At 54.9% G+C, this 19,857-nt stretch overlaps 1 protein-coding gene across 2 annotated transcripts in view; it reads left to right on the forward strand.

The window, feature by feature from the left end:
• TMCO4 (transmembrane and coiled-coil domains 4) overlaps nt 1-19,823 on the forward strand; it is a 98,044-nt gene extending 78,221 nt beyond the window's left edge. For both annotated transcript variants that reach the window (XM_019461586.2, XM_019461589.2), the window contains exons 13-15: nt 5,571-5,688; nt 12,046-12,163; nt 19,245-19,823. In XM_019461586.2, coding sequence (XP_019317131.2) covers nt 5,571-5,688; nt 12,046-12,163; nt 19,245-19,586 — 578 coding nt within the window. In that variant the 3' untranslated portion in view covers nt 19,587-19,823. The remainder of the gene's footprint in view (nt 1-5,570; nt 5,689-12,045; nt 12,164-19,244) is intronic.
• The last annotated feature ends 34 nt before the right edge of the window (nt 19,824-19,857 follow it).

Here is a 19,857-nt window from a genome sequence, read left to right on the forward strand (position 1 = left end):
AGGTGGGGCCCATGGGGTGGTGAGGCGCATTTGTCTACTCTGAGAGGGTGGCAGTTAAGTGAAGAGGGGAGGGAAGTAGGGAGGCGCAGATATTAGAGGGAAGAGCATTCGGGAAGAGGGAACGGCAAGGCCAGCGTGGCTGGAGGGGAGTCAGCAAGGGGGAAGCATGGGGAAGGTCACTTGGGCCTTTGGGAGCTGTCACAACGACTTGGCTCCAGGTCAAGTCATTGTGGCTCCAGGGGACATGGGTCCCACAGGACAGTTTTGAGCACGGGAGTGAAATGATGTGACTTTCCTGCAGTATAATTTACCTACCACAGAATCCCCCATTCTGAGTATACGACTCAGTGATTTTCAGTCAATGTACAGAGTCGTGCAGCCATCACCGCCACCTGATTCTAGAACATTTCCATCACCCCCGAAAGATGCCTTGTGCCTAAGACTTGCTTTTAAAGGGATCACTTGGGCTCCCGTGTTAAGAATAAACAGAAGAGGTGGAAACGAAGAAAGTGGGGGAAGGAAATGTTTTTCGCCGCACCTGCGAGTGACAGAAAGGACTAGAAGCAGGGAGGTAAGACATGACTGGCAAAGCTCTTCTTTCTGAACTCCTGGAGGCTCAGAGCCTCCTTGTCGCCAGAGTTATAACAGGGTGGAGGGCCTCCAGCTTTAACAAAGCAGGATATTAGTATCATACAGAAAACTTTAAACGTTAGAAACCCTGCGTCCCCTGACTGGAGAGTCACTGAACGCACGTTGGATCCCTGCCCTCCTTTATATTAAAAGTCTGACTATTTGGGTTTTTTTTTTTCTTTTTTCTAATGTTTATTTATTTTTGACAGAGAGAGAGACAAAGCATGAGCAGGGGAGGGACAGAGAAAGAGGGAGACACAGAATCCGAAGCAGGCTCCAGGCTCTGAGCTGTCAGCACAGAGCCCGACGCGGGGCTCGAACCCACAGACCGCGAGATCATGACCTGAGCCAAAGTCGGACGCTCCACCGACTGAGCCACCCAGGCGCCCCTGGGGGTTTTTTGTTTTATTTTATTTTTGAGTGAGACAGCATGTGCGCACAAAAGGGGAGGGGCAGAGACAGAGGGACAGAGGATCTGAAGCAGGCTCCGTGCTGACGGCAGTGAGCCCGAGGTGGGGCTCGAACTCACGAACGATGAGATCACGGAGCTGAAGTCGGATGTTCAACCGACTGAGCCACCCAGGCGCCCCAGAAGTCTATTTGCAAAGCCAGAGAACTATCTTCACACCGTAAAAATTCGCAAGAGAAGCAGATGATAGCGAGAGGAGTAAATCCAAACGTGTTTCAGCAAACATTCATTGTCCCTGCAGCAAAAAGGCAGTGAAGACACGACTTGACCCTCGAATAGTTCCCGAGTGAGGATTTTCTCTGTTTTACCTGGAAGCATGAAATCTGCTGGTGTTACAGGCTTTGGGGCTGAGCAGTGACATTTGACAGGTTTTCCTGTGCAGCATTTCCTGTAGCAGCCAGCGGCCTCTTTCTCCTCGCCCCAGGTTTCCCTCCTGGACCGTCCCCGTTCCCAGTCCGGGCAGGTGGTGAGGGCCTGGCGTAGAGGGTTTACCTCGGGTGGGTCCGAAGTTATCCCTGCCGACTTCCCTTAGCTAACGCCTGCGCCTTACCGGGGGCCTGCCATGCCACACGGCTTGTCACCAAGCTTGCAGCCCTGCGGAGAGCAAATCCTCTTTATTTACTTATTATTTTTTTGCTTCTCAAACTTCTTTATTTTTTATTTTTTGTGAATATAATGTATTGTCAAATTGGCTTCCAAACAACACCCAGTGCTCATCCCAACAGGTGCCCTCCTCCCTGCCCATCACCCCCTTTCCCCTGTCCCCCACCCGCCAACCACCCTCGGTTTGTTCGCTGTATTTAAGAGTCTCTTATGGTTTGCCTCCCTCCCTCTCTGTTTGTAACTTTTTTTTCCCCCCTTCCCTTCCCCCGCAGCCTCCGTTAAGTTTCTCGAGATCCACATATGAGTGGAAACATAGGATATCTGTCCTTCTCTGACTGACTTATTTCACTTAGCATAATACCCCCCAGTTCCAGCCACGTTGCTGCAAATGGCATGTTTTCATTCTTTCCCATTGCCAAGTGGTACTCCATTGTGTATATAAACCACACCTTCTTTATCCATTCATCAGTTGATGGACATTTGGGCCCGTCCCATAATTTGGCTATTGTTGAAACGCGAGCAAACCCTCTCTAAAGAAGGAAGGGAGCGTGCCTGGATGTGGCATCAGTCTGAGGACGAAGTAAATGTGTTTCCAGCTCACTGCCCACCCTGACTTGATTTGGCCGCATCCACGACTGTCTTATGAAGTTCAACTACCGGTCTCAGTTCAAGGTCCCGGGGAACTAGCTTTTTTGGCTTTTCCTAACAGTTCTCTTGCAGCCACTTCCAGGATCGGCCGCCCATCAGGAATGCCGCCTTACCGCTGCTGGCCACAAGGGGTCCCAGCCCTCCGGGGAAGGCGACATTCTGTAGGGCGGAGCAGGTGCCTTGAGCGGCCAGCCCCCAGAGAGAGCTGCAGAGCTCCGGCCCTGGGTCCACGACCGTGTGGCACTGTGGGAGCAACGATAACCCACGTGCGATCACTGTGCTTCGCGTTGTTAGTGCAAACAGCACAGAGCGCGGCCCCAGGGACCCGCGCAGTCTGGGTTCTGGTCCCAGCTTTATTCTCACTACCTGCATGACCTTGGGCGCATCCCATCCCCTCTGAGACTCAGTTTCCTCATCTGCCAAGGGAAGGGGTTAGAATAAAGTCCCGTTCTCCACAGCCTTGCCAGCAACGTAAGTACCCAAAATAGCCCTTCTCTCGAGGGGCGCCTGCTTCCTGCCCAGCACATGCTTACCCAGCTCACTGAAGTTTTAAGTCCTTCTGCCAGATTGTCATCTCCCTGGAAGCAGAAGGAGTGAAATGAGAATTCTGTGCCGTGGCATCTTTTAACGTCAGAGCCAGAAGAGCACGTGGTACTACAGGGGTTCCCAGACAACCTGTTAGCCTGGAACCCTTTATTCAGACCAACGCCGACGTGGAATCCCAAACAGAAGACAGTTGGAAGCACTCTGGTTAGAAACTGGAGCCCAGGGGCACCGGGGTGGCTCAGTCGGTTGAGTGTCCAACTCTGGCTCAGGTCGTGATTTCATGGTTCATGGGTTCAATCCCCGCATCAGGCTCTGTGCTGACAGCTGGGAGCCTGGAGCCCGCTTCCGATTCTGTGCCTCCCTCTCTGTCTGCCCTCCTCCACTCACACTCTGTCTCTCTGTCTCTCTGTCTCTAAATAATGGATGAACATTTAATAAGGAAAGAAAGAAACTGGAGCCCAGAGAGAGGAAGCCACTGGTCCAGCATCACTCATCAGGAGAGTGGCACCCTGGGCAGAGCCGTCCCTCTTGGGCACACGCCCCAGGAGTGACACTGAGCGCATAGCTTCCCGGCACATGCGGAAACTCAGAATCGTAAGAGCTGAATGTGGGGAGGCGGGAGCGCAAGGCAGGCGGAGGGCACTGTAATTTCCACTGTGCATCCCCCGTGCTGGGTTTTCCCCACGTTGTGACTTACCCTTATAAAGACCCTCAAGGCCACTGTCATTACCCACTTGTAGGCTCAGAAAAGTGACCTGGCCCAAGTCCCAAACTCAGACGTGATTTTAACCCAGGGCTTTGCAACTACAAAGTGCACATACTGGCCTTCCTGAGGGACGGCATTTTATTTTCTCTTCGTTCATTCACTCTGATCTTTACTGATCTTTACTGAGCACCAGGCATATGCCAGGCACTGTTCCAGACCCTGCCATACAGCTGAGAACGAGGCGGTCAGAGCACCGGCCTCACTGAACCCAGACAGACATCAACAGGTGGTACGTGACCAGAAGACCACAGCAGAGTAAGGGACGGAGAGTGACAGAGCCCGTGGGGGTGGGGTGGCGCATGTGCACCTCTCATTGGTCAGGAGCCCTGCTGCTCAAGGTGTGCTGGCTCTGAACCGACAGGTTCTAGTCTGCTAGGTGCGGGGGTGGACGGAGATGCTTCTTTCCTCTTTCTGTATTTATGGGACAAACAGTCCATGGGCCAGCCCTGGTCTGAATCGCACTTGGAATAACCCTGTCTAAAATATTTCTGAACCATTTGGTCAGTGCAGCTGGTGAATGTACCCCGTGTCCTGGGGACCCAGTCGCCCCGTCTTCCCTTCCCTCCTGCCTTCCCGTCACGCTGCACAGGCCCCAGGGAACTGCTGCGTGGGCATCTCCCCCCTGGTGTGTGTGATGATCCAGGGCTCACCCGTCCCTTCTAAAGGAAGACGTCCCCTCCGAGTTCCTGGCCGGCTGGGAGCTTCGTGGGTGGTGGAAATAGATCTGGGTCCCAACACAGGCTGTGTCCCTTGCCAGCCATGTGATCTTGAAAATGTAGTTTTCCTTAACTCTAAAATAGGGATAATGGGGGGCGCCTGGGTGGCTCAGTCGGTTAAGCGGCCGACTTCAGCTCAGGTCATGATCTCGCGGTCCGTGAGTTCGGGCCCCGCGTCGGGCTCTGTGCTGAACGCTCAGAGCCTGGAGCCTGTTTCGGATTCTGTGTCTCCCTCTCTCTCTGACCCTCCCCCATTCATGCTCTCTCTCTGTCTCAAAAATAAACGTTAAAAAAAAATAGGGATAATGGGGGGCACCTGGGTGGTTCATTCGGTTAAGCATCCAACTTCGGCTCAGGTCATGATCTTGTGGTTCAGGAGTTCAAGCACCACGTTGGGCTCTGCGCTAACCGAGCAGAGCCTGCTTTGGATCCTCTGTCTCCCTCTCTTTCTGTGCCTCCCCAGCTCTCTCCCTCTCTCTCTCTTTCTCAAAAATAAACATTAATGGGCACCGGGGTGGCTCAGGCAGTTAGGCGTCCAACTCTTGGTTTCAACTCAGGTCATGATCTCACGGTTCGTGAGCTCAAGCCCCACACCGGGCTCTGTGCTAACAGTGAGGAGCCTGCTTGGGATTCTGTCTCTCCCTCTCTGCCCTTCCCCCACTTTCTCTCTCTCTCAAAAAAAAATAAATAAACAGGCACCTGGGTGGCTCCGTCGGTTGAGCGTCCGACTTCGGCTCAGGTCATGATCTCACAGTTCGTGGGTTCGAGCCCCGCGTCGGGCTCTGTGCTGACAGCTCGGAGCCTGGAACCTGCTTTGGATTTTGTCTCCCTTTCTCTCTGCCCCTCCCCCGCTCCCACGCTGTCTCTGTCTCTCTCAAAAATAAGTAAGCATTAAAATAAATAAATAAATAAACGTTTTAAATAAAAGAGTATCTTTTTCAAAAAATAAATAAGATAGCGGTAATGGTGCTTTGCAGGACTAGATCAAGCCCATGGCCTGGGCCACACTCCGGAAGCCCCCACTGCTGCGTGTGCGTGTGTGTGTGTGTGTGTGTGTGTGTGTGTGTGTGTGTGTGAGAGAGAGAGAGAGAGAGAGAGAGAGACATCCCCCTCTTCCGCCACTTTGAAGAGCCCCTTCCGGGCCCCACTGTGGCCAGGGACACTGACAGCCTTTTCTGGGGTCTCTTCCCAGACTGCCAAGGGATCATTGAGGACGTCGTCCTGCTGGGTGCGCCCGTGGAAGGAGAAGCCAAGCACTGGGAGCCTTTCCGGAAGGTGGTGTCTGGGAGGATCATCAACGGCTACTGCAGGTGCGCCGTGCGGGAAGGGGTGGGCGAGTGCGGGGGGGGGGGCCGAGCTCTCAGAGCACCGTTCCAGGCGGGGCAGGGCGACAGTGCAGGAGCCAGTCCCCACACCGTGCCGCGACCCTCGGCAGGACGCGGGGGCCCGTGAAGGCTGGCAGCCGTGAGGCTGCAAGGGACCCCCCCCCCTACTTGTTGGAGCTTGGAGAAGAAGGACTCGAGGGCTTCAGCCAAGACTATGCCCCAGCCTCCAGGGAAGAGGAGACCGCAGGAGGTGAGCCTGACAAGGTCCCAGGCCCATCAGCCAAATGAAGCCAAGGATGGGCTGACAGTACTGAAGAGCGGTGGTTTGGAATCGCACGGACCTGGGTCTTCATGCTGGCCTCAGTTTCTCCATCGGAAAAAGGGGGCGGTGGGTAATAGCAGTAACTCCCCCCAGGGTGTGACGATAGTTAAGTGATCCACAGGGTTGCACGCGGTGCGCGCATGCTCTGTGATTGACAGAGGGTGTCACTATTTATCCCCGGGACCACCAGCCTTGGGATATTCATTCGACAGACTTGTGACAACCAGCCTCGCGCCAGGTGCAATAAGGAACACGCCCCAGCCCCGTGGAACCAGCGTCCAGCAAGGAAAATAGGAAAGCAGGCAGCTCCGATCAGGCATCTGGAAGCTCATCTGCGACACCAAACTCCAGAAGCTGTAAAATCAAGGGCTTTCCCCCAGGTTCCGTGGGGCCTGAGCTGCCGAGAGGGATTGCTAGGCTTGACTCCCCCTGCTGGGCTTCTGGGCTGGGTGACTTTGGGCCACCCCACCCCCCACCCAAACCTCACAGGGAGATCATGTGACACACGGGCTACAAGCTGGATCACCTCCCTAAAATCCAAACCATTACCCTGAATTCTGAAACGCGGTCCTCCAAGGATTTTCGACAAGGGACCTGCATTTTATGGTCCTGATACAAAGCACAGGGTATTGATCAGAAGGTGACATTCTGAGCCCAGAAGAACAGGTTTGGAGTATAGTAAACAGGAAGGTTGGCCGACTAGTTGTGGGCTCCGTGAACACAACTTAACATACAGCCGTTTAGAAAACAAGGAGATAGGCCTCAGGGAAGCAACTGATCCCTGGGTTTTGGACATGACCATTCCACCAGCCAGCTGGAAACAGAGCATGGAGCTCAGAGAAGTCAGAGCTGGAGTGAAGGCCAGTGGGGTCACCAGCTGCCACCGAGGCCAGGGGACGGCAGAGATCACTGGCAAGGCAAAGTGTAGAGAGAGAAGAGCGCTGGATTCCCAATTCTAAGTAATACGTTTCAGGGAGGAAGAGCTTCCAAGCTGAGGTTGGGGCAACTCGGGATCATCTGGCATTCGGTGCCCGAGACCGTAGCTGGGCATGGGAACACAAAGACGGGCGAGAGGAGAGAGGCTCACGTCCGGTGGAAAGGCCGCATGTGGAAATAGACAGTTATGAAACAAGTCAAAACTAAAAAGATACAATATGAGGGGGAAGGATATAACAAGTATTAGACTCTTACCCAGAACCCTGTGGTGTCACTACGTTCATCCGTTTTACACATGAGAAAACTGAAGCTCAGGTTCAGTCGTGAAGCCAGTTAACTTTAATTTTAATGTTGACCTAAGCCCAACCATCCTAAGTAGGACCCAAACCTAAATGGAACAGATTCGAAAAGTCTTCATCATTTTGATGATTGAGGCTGCAACAATGACTGGGTAGTTCAGAGCTAAAGATAAATACAATTTTCAGGCACAGATAGAGGGCATTAGTCAGGACACAGGAGTTCTGACAATCAGTTTGGCTCTATCACTCGTACTGTAAGCTGAGTTCTTAGAATTAGGATACGGTAGGGGCGCCTGGGTGGCTCTGTCGGTTAAGCGTCGGACTTCGGCTCAGGTCATGATCTCGTGCTGTGGGTTCAAGCCCCGCGTCAGGCTCTGTGCTGACAGCTCAGAGCCTGGAGCCTGCCTTGTAGTCTCTGTCTCCTTCTCTCTCTGCCCCTGCCCCCTGTGCTCTGTCTCTCTCTGTCTCTCAAAACTAAATAAATGTAAAAAAAAAAAAAAAAAAAAAAGAATTAGGATACTGTAGGAAGAACAAAGAAACAAAAGACAGAGCCATAATATATAAAGAGCTCATGCAAATCAATAAAAAAAACCTAATAAGAAAATAGTCAAAGGAGATCTACACAGAAACTCACAGAATAAATACAGTCGATAAATTTTTTAAAAGATGCCAACCTCATCATTAATGAAATACATGCAGGTAAAATCAGTAAGATACCATTTATCAACATGAATAACATTCAGTGTCAGTAAAGATGTAGAGAAATGGGCATTGCCATACACTGTTGGCCACAGTTGAACTTAGTAAATACTTTATGGAGAACAGTTGCCCATATCCATCAAAATTTTTAATGTGCCGATGTTCTGATCCCACACATTCTGAGTTCTGTGATCCTGCTCTACTGGACAGGGACACACACACACACACACACACACACACAGAAACAGATGTGCAAAGAGAGACATTGCAGCTTCGTTTCTAATTAAAAATTTAAAACAATCTAAATGACCACGAATTGGAGAACAGTTAAGGGGGGGAAGCAAGCACAGCTCACATATCGTGAGTCCACTTCTGAGGGAAGAAGCTTCTGTGTGTGCGTATGCGTATCTATATGTCTGTACATACACAGGAAGGTCCAGAAGGCCCATAGGAAACTGGTAACGGTGGCCACCCCTAAAGATTGGAAGTCGGGCATAAAAGAGACTTTAATTTGATTTTTTTTTTAAGTAAGGATAGTTTTAAAAACAAGAGAAGAAAATGAATGGACAGAGCTTCAATTGGGGGTCAAGCAGCCTTCAGTTAAAATCTTGGTTCTGCCAGTTACCTACCTATTGGGTGGCTTTGGACAAACAACTCTGAATCTCAGTATTGCCACCTGTGAAGTGGTGATAACAGTCCCTCCTGCACAGAGGTTCTGGGGAGATCAAACGACGTTATTTAGGAAACACACTGGCTCTTAGTAGGTGCCCAATAAACCATAGCAGTTATAATAACGGGGCCTGTTCACACGGCGCATGATTTTTGGGGGTTTTTTATAAACAGCAAAGGGAAAGAATGAAAATTGCATGGGTGCAATATGAAAGCAGCAAAAACGTATTAAATTCATCTGTTCTGCTGCAAACCTGAGGCTAATAAGCTTGGTTTTCAATTATTTTGTGGGATCCTGAGCCATCTCTCTAGAGAAAGGAAGAGGAGGAGGAAATCCAGGAAAGAAGGGGGCGAAACACAGACAAAACAATAACTGTGGTTTCTTGGTTAAACTGAGCACCGACCAGGATTTTACATTCTTGGCCCCCAAAGGTGTTTTACTTGCATTGAACCTACTTAAATATGATGGGTGGAGGGAAAGGGTGGGGGAAGCTTCAGGGCAACACTACCAAACAGCATACATTTATAATTTTATCATATGCATTAATAAAGCTCTTTGCAAATCTGTTCGCTTGGCTGGGCTTTCGTGAACCGCCCGGAAGCTAGCCGGGGCGAGTGGTAATGCTCCCTGTTGTACCGTGAGGAAACCGAAGCTCAGAGAGGGTCAGGTGCCTTGCCAAGGTCACACAGCAGAGCCAGGATATGAACTCAGGCAGGTCTGTCTCACTCCACGGTGACAGGGTTTCATTCTGAGCCTCCCGGGGCACTTCTTGCGGTCGCCGCTTCGAGTACCCCGTGAGGAGGGGATGATGGGAAAAGAGGCAGTGAGGACGCCTGCCTGCACGTGGCCTCCAGGCCTGGGAGCAACCAAGGCAGCCCTCCCACAGGCCTTGTGGTGGCGAATCAAGAGTTCGGTCATGATTGGCGCATCGGCAGGGCCTGGAGGGCCACTGAAGCCTGGCTCGCCGGGCCCCCACCAGGGAGCACTGATCCAGCTCAGAATACAGGACTAAGGCACAGTTTTGCCAGTAGCAAGCTCTTTGCCTAGAAAAGGAAAAAGACCCAAGAACGGACACACAGAAGGCATGGGACTAACGTTCCCAAAGGAACATATATACCAGGCACGTGAGGCACAAGGGATTAATAATACTGGGGGGGGGGGGGTGCCTCAGGAGCACTCCCTGGGGGAGGTGATATCCAAGCTGAATTTTGAAAGGATGGACAAGAGCCCATCAGACGCTGGAAGACAAGGCCAAGCAAGAAGGCCCACAGCAGGAGGCATAATCAGACCAGATGCTTCCAGAAGATTCACGTGTGTGGGCGCCACCTACGTGATGTGCCACCTCAGCGTATGCTCCTGCCCACCCTGGGAAGTAAGATGCAGTGAGGAGACTGAGGCTCAGAGGAGGCAAGCAACTCGCCCAAGGTCACACAGCGAGTAACAAGGTGGGAACTGAGCCTGGCTCTGTGTGGTCCCGTGCATAGGATCACGGCCCGCCCTGGGCGAGAGAGGCAGCTGCCAGATGGAGAAGAGTCCCGAATGCCAGTGAAGACCCTATGGTTTGCTCAGCACAATTTGGAAGATACAGAACCTTCCAACATATGTTCCTGTTCTGTCCCTAAATGTGTACCAACAAGTAAGTGCAGTCAACGTTCTACGTAGAGTGTTGTGATCATTAAGACAGAAACAGTTTGGAAGGACTAAGGCTGACTCTACTCATTTAAAACTGTCTACAGCAGAAATATTTACAGACCACCCTCCTACCCGGTATCTGATGCTCGGAAGTCGTGATCAATGCAAAACAACAACTTGAGTTCATCTTTCTTCTCCCCTTAGTCATCCGTGCTTAGAGACAGTGCTTCTCGGGCCCTCAATATTAAGGTAATCCCTGGGACTTGCAAGGATTGCTCTCTGGAGAGAGAAAAGGAATTTTCTAGAAGAGAAGGCCCAGAGGCCACGGGGAGGCACAGTCGGCTTCTCAGAGAGAAGAGCAGTGGTCAGATGAGGGTTTAAGGAAAGCCGCAGTGGCACATGGGAGGTGAGGCCAGGAGCAGGGAGAGCGGGGAGAAGGCTGTTGCATTGGTTCCTGGGGACTGGAGTGCCTGATCTCAGGGCTGGGGCACACGGGATGGGTGCAGGGGCAGGTAATAAGAATCAGCAGGACTCTGTGGTGACTTGGTCGTCGGGGAAAAGGGGGCCTAAGACATTGCCCTGCTGGTTTCTGCCTGAGGGACCAGGAGGATGGCAGTGGAGAGGGAATCCGGGCCGGTGAGCTCGGGTGTGGGACACATCAGGAAGGTCTGTAGGGGGCCCCTCGACTCTGGGCCCCGGTCCGTCCAGGGGTCTCCGGGGTGGTAAGCACACAAGCGCCCATGCGGTCAGAGAGCACCTACGAGGGAGCCTGGGGAGTTCCCCCAAACCCTGGGCCCCGGACAGCAGTCACAGAGACAGGCAGGGACCCCTGACTCTGACCCCTTCTTCCCTCGCGCTGCACGGGGGCCCTTCTTCCACGTAAGAACGCAAAAATAACGGACTCAAGTCGCCGTACGAACCAGAGTCAGAATCAGTCTAAATAAAAGACAACCAGGTCTGCCAAGTTAGATGCAAGTCCTGGATGCAGAGGGGAGGCGCACTTGCACAGACCTGCTGAGCACCGAGGCCAAGGGCACGGCTCTTGGTTGGCCCAGCTTCAGCCGGACAAAGTCAGGGGTTCGAGGGGAAGGCTGCCTCGTGGGCCCCTCAGACCATGTCCCCCACAGATGGTGCCCCTTGCACCTGAGGAAACAGGCAGCATGGGGTCCAGGGTTCTCTTTCCTCAGGACTGTGCGTGTGGCTGGGGATGCGGGTGCCGGGAGCAGGGTTCACCGCACCCCTGAAGGTGGAGGACAGTTCCCAGGGCGTGACCTGCCTGGACAAACACCTCGCCTCTTCCAAGATGAGTGAGGGCAGGGAGGCCTGCGGGCTGGGCCGGGCCTGACTCAGAGGGCGAGCTGGACAGACAGGAACCCAGACCTCAGAGTTCCGTGCCACAGAGCAGGGTAGACCCCCAGCCCCCCGCAGCCCATTCACACCAGGAGGATCCCTGCTGCCTCTCTCTCGTGGAGCCCCAGACCAGCCACCCTGGAAGCCGGAGCCCCCTCCAAAGCCACATGCTGACTTGTGAGAACCTCATCTGGCTCCCTCATTCACTCACCCAGCACACACCCCACCACTGCGCGCCAGGCACAGTTGTCGGCGGTGGGGACCCAGCACGAACAGAGCGGGCAGCACCCCCAAAGAGGCGGCCACTGCTCCACCATCGTGCCCCGCCGTGTGCGGCCAGGGCCCCGGTTTCCCACAAACGTGCCGGTCCCGCCAGGCTGTCCAGGGCCAGCTGGGGCTCCCAAGGCTGACGGCCCCCACTTCTCTGCCCGCAGGGGGGACTGGCTGCTGAGCTTCGTGTACCGCACGTCCTCGGTGCAGCTCCGCGTCGCCGGCCTACAGCCCGTGCTGCTGCAGGACAGGAGGGTGGAGAATGTGGACCTGTCCTCTGTCGTGAGTATCGCCCGTCCCGCCTAGGGCCCTGCGTCGGCCAGTGGGGGCGCTTTGGGACTCCAGCCCAGCCACCGCCAGCCCCAGGGCCACCGGCCCATTTCACCCCAGAGGAGGGAGGTCAATAAGAATTTGCTTGCGAAGAGGTCATCGCGCCTGTTTACGGGCGCCGTCTTTGTGCCAGAGCTTTGCCACCAGCTCCTTTACACACATTGTCTCTAATCCTTACACGGCCCCAGGGGCCGCCATGGTTAGGCCCATTTCACAGATGAGGAAAAGTGAGGCTTAGAAAAGTTCTTGTCATACAACTGGCAATCAGTAGCCTGGATGTGCCCCTACGTTGGTGCCCTCCCCCTATTTCCCACCCCCAGTTACTAGTCAGGACAGACTGTTCCCCCCAGAAGTAAGGAGAGCAACCAGAGGGCGCAGGTGGGGGGACTGGGGCTTGACCACAGCAGACGTCCCCGACTGCCAGGCTGTGACACCGTGGAATGCAGGGCAGGGAAAGTGTGTTCCAAGGACCACCCACCTTGGAATCATCGGGGGGGAGGCTATTTAAAATGTGGGACACGCCCCCGCGCACACACACGGGACACCAGGAAAAATAATATAAATAAATAAGGAAAGAAATAAAATGCAGACCTTTAGATCAGTCTCTCGGGGTAGAGCCTGCCAGCAGCCTGCCAGTCTACGGTTGAACAGACCCCTCCCTCCCCAGTGGTTCTGGACATCTAAGACTAGGCTTCGATGGAGAGCGCAGATGGCTCAAAAGAATTCTTGCTGGAGACGGGGTGGGACAAACCTAACTTGAGGTTCTAGATCCACCTGCCGGGCTTGAAGGAGCCTCATCCACCTGCACATGCCTGTCACAGGGAGCTGTCTGTGGGGCACTTGCCGTCCAGCTCTGAGCTGGACTCAGCCTTTGCAGGTACCAGTGTCCCCATCGTACAGATGAGGACACCGAGGCTCAGAGAGGCTAAGGGACTTGCCCAGGGTCCCACAGTGGGAACATGGCCAAGCAGGACTCAACCCCAAGTCTGAAGCCAGTGGGCATCGCCCCTGCTCGGCGAGCTGTGGCCGGCAGTGGGACAGGGGCCCGCTACCAGGAGGGCGAGGGCACTGAGCTGCAGCGACATCCACAGGCCGCCTCCAGCCAGGGAAAATCCTTGCGATGCAAGGGGCCCCTGAGAACAAGAATGAGCATCTGATTGTTACATGGTTGGCCCCAGGCGTCAGGTGCCAAGCACTTCCCAGGTGTGGCCCAGGCTTCCCAGGTTCCACACCAGGCACCCGAAAGCAGACAAAGCAGACCCCTGGGGGGGGCATCTGAAAGCCCCTGGGGGGAGGGGCGCTCTGGAAGACTCCAGCTTCCCCAGCGACACCCACGCCTCCCCTGGATGGTGGATGGAGCTGGGCACCTTGGACCCTGCCCTCGCGCACAGTTCACTCAGGGCCGCGTGGTTGCTGAAACCTGCCCGAGGTCTGAAAGCAGCACAGGAGAATATTCTTGCACAAAACACTTAAGGCCAGAACTTTCTCAGGCACTGCCGCCACTGAAGCCCATGGGCCGTGTCCTTTGCCTGAGCCTCTCGCTCAGTCTGCCGCCGTGCTGCTGGGTCACTTCCTCCTCGCTTACATCCTTGCTCCCCAAGTACCCAGGATGCTCGCACACAAGTCCTAACCCCCCAGAAGAACACGGATGGAGCAGCCCCCTGCCTTCCTAAAATATATATACTTTTTAATTTTTTTTTTTTTTTTTTTTTTTTGAGAGAGAGAGCATGAGCGGGGAAAGGGCAGAGGGAAAGGGAGACCCAGAATCCAAAGCAGGCTCCAGGCTCTGAGCTGTCAGCACAGAGCCCTACACGGGGCTCAAACTCACAAACCGCGAGATCATGACCTGAGCCGAGGTCGGACGCTTAACCGACTGAGCCACCCAGGTGCCCCAACCCCCTGCCTTCCTAACTGGTAGCTTCAGAGGCTGGCGTTTGGCCCGAGAAAAAGGACCTTCTAGACTCACACATACGCAAGACTGATGGTTCCTGGTTAGAGAGACGGTCTTCCCGGGACAGATAAGAGCTTCTACCCCCAACGCCACAGGAGGCTCCTTGGGTCATCTGTCTCCCTGATAGACCAGCTTCACATGATGCGAACCTCATGGCAGCCTGTGTAGTCGGTACTGGGCATCCCCAGTCACAGGTTGGAAAACTGAGACCTGACAGAATGGGTTCATGGAGCCAGAGGTCGTGGATCTGGGCCCTGAAACCAGGCCCAGGGCTGTGCTGTCCACTTCCCTGTGGGGTGAGGTAGGCTGAGTGACAAGACCGGGAAACCACAGGACCACAGCGAGGCCTCCTGACCGTGTCCAGGGGTCGCCGTCCTATTTAAGGGTCGCTGTTCCCTGAAGGGGTGAAGGACAGAAGTGACTTTGTGCCTCACCATGTCCAGTCTCCCTCTGCCAGAAGAATCAAAGGTGCAAAGGGTCAGAAGAAACGTCCTCGTGCGTGAAATTGCCTTTAAACACCACAGAGCCCTGGCAAGACCCGCTTTCTGCCCTGGGGAGCCCCTGAGTGGGATACAGTGACAAGAGCACAGCAGCCTTTGGCACCAGAGAGGCCAGGCTCTGCCGCTGGTATACTGGCTGTGTGACCTCAGGCCAGTTGCTCAGCCTCTCTGTGCCTCAGTTTTCTCATACACGAGATGGGGGGAGTCCCCTGCCTTCTGGGGCAGCAAAGTAAGATGCTTGCTGCCTCGTAGGCCTTCATTTAATACTAGTTCCCTCCTGTCCTACCCCTGCCACCGTCTTCAGTTCTTTTGCCCCTCAGACCCCTCTCCCTCCTCAGACCGTCTTTGAGGCGGCTTGGGCTCTTATCTTACCTGATTGCAGCTCTTTATCACTTCAGGAACACCTTCTGGGTAATTGGAGGTAGTTAGCATTGCTTTGGTGCTGAAAATCCTTGCTGGAGGAGAGGCCACTGGCCAGTGAGTTCCCTTCGCTGCTGCCCAGGTGCTCCGGGCAGAGGCCTGCGCGGTCCACCTTCTCCCTGCCGGGCCGCGGGCAGAGCCCTTGAGCACCAGCCCGGCGTCAGCCACCCACCCAGACGTGGTCCGCGGTGGCTCCTGGTGGCGGACAAGCCTGAGCCAGCAGGGAGTGAGGGGCTGGCCCTGTCGCCCGCAGGCAGCTCCTGTTGGGGTGAACGAAGCCGACAAAGGCCAGGCGGCCCTCCTGCCCTTCGGCCTGTGCCGTGTGGGGACCGGGGTGCAGCGGCTGGGGGCGTCTGGCCCGGGCGGGGCCAACTGCTGAGGTGTCACGGGGTTTCCGCTCTTCACGGCCCTAAGGAAAGGCCAGCCGACTTGTAGGACTTAGCGCAGGGCTGGGCTCCAACGGCAGCAGTAAGAAAGCCAGCGTGTGCCAGGTGCCGCTGTACCTGCTTTGCAGACCTTATGTCGTCCGTCCCCATAGCGGTCCCGTGAGGCAGGGATGGCAGCCCATTGTACAGGTGTGGAAACCGAGGCTGCATGTGAGCGGTCGAGCCAGGTGAACCTGGGGGCAGCGGGCAGGGCCCGGGCTCTTTGCCATTGGACTCGTGCTGCCCGCGCCCACACGTCTCTGTGGTGTCCCACCGGGGACTTCTACCTCCGGGTCAAGGAGTCTGCCTCGCGTGTTAGCTCACTGACTCCTCCCACCCGCGCCCCCGCTTGACAGATGTGGAAACTGAGCCCCAAGGGGTAAAGGAACCCGAAGGGGCCCGATGGGCTTGGAAGGAGTTACTGGCGGGCAGAGGCGGGCAGCCGCGGCCCAGTCGAGGCGGGTCCCAAGATGCCTCACGAGGCAGCAACCAGGCAGTGCTGAGGCCAGTCCAGGCAGCGCGGGTCACCGGGCGCCGGGCCAGCCGTGGGCAGTGCGGCGAGTTAGAAGGGGCCCCTGCGCCCCCTAGGCTCACAGTCCATCGGAGGATACAAACGAGCAAGCAGACGAAGACAGTGGGGTGCGGCGGACACGGTCACAGAGGAGCCCCCGGGGACAGTCCCTAGCCAGGGAAGGCCAGAGCCGTGCATTCTAGAAGAGCCACGTGGTGGGATTTCCACCTGCAGTCAGCAGCAGCCGGGGGCCACAAACCCCTCCCTTCCTGCCTGCCTGCCTCCACCCAGCCCAGCACCGGCCCTTCACTTGTTTGTCCCTGTGGGTCTAGGTTTCTGCTGGCCGGACACTGAGATGTGATGGCTAGAGCCCGGTCAGCCATCTTGGGTTCCCAGGTGGATCAGCCCAGCCAACTCCCTACCCTCTACCCCCTATTGTCCCTTCCAGGGAAATTAAGGCAAGGGAACTCACTCATGCTCACGCAGCACCAGCCATGTGCCGTGTACCTCGTGGCTTGTACGTATTATTTCTTCCCCTGCACCCCCTGAGGTAGGCATCACTAGCTCTAACTGGGTAATGTCCCTGTGAAAGTGTTTTGAGCCATAACACAAGACACGTCCTAGTTAGAGGTAATGTATGCTGATTCCTACAAAGTGCCAGGCCCTTGCACTCTTGTCGTAGACTTTCAAGGTAGGTATCATGATCCTCATTTGACAGGTGGAGAAGCTGGAGGTCGGGACATCGTTGAGACTCACCCCAGTTCCTCGTAAAAGAAGGAGCTGGAACCCCCGTTTCTCTGAGCCCGAAGTTAGGTCCTCTCTAGTGCTTTGCAGCCACTAAGGTCCACCCTCTGTGGAAAGACGCTGCCCCACCCTGCCCTCCGCCCAGAACGCAGGGATCCAAAAAGCCCCCCATCTGGGTGTGCGTGCGTGTGTGTTCGCTGAACACTGTTAAAAAGTGTTTGTAGAGAAAGGTTCTGGTCATGAGCAAACCACCAGGCTGTACAGGAAATTGTGTCTTCGTGTTCTTGAGAAATCATTTGAATAGTGTGTGATGTGTGGTTCCGGTGAATGTTATCAGCAGAGCCTTCGTGCGGTTTCCTAAGCGTCCCTGGCGTTTTTCCTGTCTTCTTTCTAAACAACAAGGAATGTTCTGGGTTGCACTCACCTTGGGCACTAAGCAGACCCCCCCCAGAACTGGCAGGGAGAGCGGGAGGCTGCATTTCAGGGAGCAGATCCGAGCTGAACAGCCCCCACTGCAGCATCTCGAAAACAGCACCACACGGCTTGGCCTTCAAACGTGCTGTGTGTCGTGAAGCAAACCACCACCCCTCTCTGGACTTTGCTTTCCTCTTCAGTAAAATGACCAATGATTTTCAGCGTTCCCCACCGCAGCCGGTTCTCTACGAAGAGACCAGGCCCCAGATGCCAATCCCGACTCGGACACTTCCTAGCTAGATGACCCTGGGCAACTCACCTTACCTCTGCAGGGCTCAATTTCTTCATCTACAGTTAGCAGCCGACACCTGTCACAGGACGGTATCCATTAAGTTCATCTCCTGCGGTGTATTATGGACCTACTCCGTACGGGGCATTGTCCGTTATCACGGTGAGGCATCGGGCATTCTCAGCCACCCCTGAAGCCAACACAAAAGTGGGGGTGTCCCTATTCTCCGAGGAAGAAGGTGGGCACTTCTGAGTCCTCAACCTTTGTCATAGTAAAGATTCAGGTCCAAGGAACAGAGGCCCTTGAACACACAAGAGTTGCTGCTGTCAGGGAAGGAAAGGCCACAATAGGCAGTTCAGGGCTGGTACGGTAGCTGTGCAGGCTTCAGGGGTCAAAATTCCCTCTTGCTTGTAGAGGCCCAACTCTGGCCCAAGATTGCTGCTCAGGCTCTGGCCATCGCGTCTGAATTCCAGCAAGCAGGAAAGAGGACGTGGAGGAGAGAAGGGCACTCCCTTTGCCTTTAAAAAAAAAATAAGCTCGGGGCGCCTGGGTGGCTTGGTCGGTTAAGCGTCCGACTTCGGCTCAGGTCATGATCTCATGGTCCGTGGGTTCGAGCCCCGTGTCGGGCTCTGTGCCGACAGCTCAGAGCCTGGAGCCTGTTTCAGATTCTGTGTCTCCCTCTCTCTGTGACCCTCCCCTGTTCATGCTCTGTCTCCCTCTGTCTCCCTCTGTCTCAAAAATAAATAAAATAAATAAATAAATAAAATAAATAAATAAGCTCTATTCCCAGTACGGGACTTGAACTCACGACCCTGAGATCAAGAGTCGCATTCTCCACTGACTAAGCCAAGCAGAACCCCCAAAAAATAAAAATAAAAATAAAGAGGCACCCAAAGGGTGCCACGTAACACTACTGCTGCTTCCCGTGGCCAACCCTTGTCACAACAGTACACTCAGCTACAAGGGACGGGGGAGAATGTACTCAGCTATGAGTTCTCATGACAGAGAAACGGGGAGCGAGAATTGCAGGACGTACCTAGCAGTCTGCGCCGCAGCTGTTTTCAGTTTGGGGGCTTTTCCCGAAGGAATCCTCCCAGCCACGCTCTGATGTAGCTACTCTTACTGTTCCCATTTTACAGCTGAGGCAAGTGGAGGTCCGAGGTCTAGAGAGGCTCGCTCGCGGTCCCACAGCTGTGAGCAGCAGAGAGCTTCTGCCGTACCTGAAAGCTGCTGGCAGAGAATGAGAACTTCCACCCCAACTTTTCTATCAGGAGATTCCTTCCTGCCCCCAACAGACCCAGACTATGTAGAGAAACATCCTTCATCTTTATTTAATAAACTCTAGGGGCGCCTGGGGTGGCTCAGTCGGTTGAGTGTCCGACTTCGGCTCAGGTCATGATCTCATGGGTTCGTGAGTTCAAGCCCCGCGTCGGGCTCTGTGCTGACAGCTCGGAGCCTGCTTCCAGATTCTCTGCCTCTCTCTCTCTCTCTCTCTGCCCCTATCCAACCCCGCTCCCTCCCTCTATCTCTCTCTCAAAAAAAAAAAATAAATAAACTTAAAAAAATATTTAATGAATTCCGGAGTGGCCTTAAACCCAGAGGCTTCCCAACCCACTCTGGATTTGAGAGTCCTTGAGAGCTAGACTCCTGGTGTCAGGGATCAGGTTGCTGAGGCTGCTGAGGGAGGAGAGGGTGAGGCCCAGGAGTGTAGCTTGGGGCCCTGGGGAGGGCAGGGCTCCGACCACCCACCACGGGTCACTCACTGCTCCCCCTCTGCAGGTCAGCGGCCATCTGGACTACGCCAAGCAGATGGACGTCATCCTGAAGACTGTGGGCATCCACACCAAGCCAGGCTGGGACGAAAAGGGGCTCCTGCTGGCCCCAGGCAGCCTGCCCCAGGAGGAGCCTCACCAGACAGCAGCCGCCTCCTCATCAGACAAGACCACACCTGGAGACAGCCCCAAAGTGGCCACAGCCGCTGACCCTAGCCGAGCCCCGGCGCCAGCAGGGCTGGACCCTGCCGAGAGTCCCCAGACCTGCGGCCACGGCGTGGGCCCCAACCCACTGGGCTGCCCCGATTGTGCCAGCGAGACCCAGGGGCCCTGCGCAGGGCTGGACTGACCGCAGAAGGGGACTGGAGCTGTCTTCCCAGGCTCCTACATGCAGCACTCTCTTACCCCTCCACCAGGTGCCCCCCACGAGTCCGAATGTCCACCGGTGCCTTTCCCAAGTCGAAGGCGTTGGAATTGAAAAGAAAGGAATTGGAAGGCGGGGGATTCGCAGAGAGACAGCGTTCCCTCTGTGAGCAAGCAAGGCCAGAGCCCTGCAGAGACGACCAAGCACAGTTTAGAGCCCCAGGACTCAGGTCACAGTTGTGGCCTGGGTGACAGAT

The sequence above is a fragment of the Panthera pardus genome, unplaced genomic scaffold (genome assembly GCF_024362965.1).
Source record: "Panthera pardus isolate Hobbes unplaced genomic scaffold, ASM2436296v1 HiC_scaffold_11, whole genome shotgun sequence".
NCBI lineage: Eukaryota > Metazoa > Chordata > Mammalia > Carnivora > Felidae > Panthera > Panthera pardus.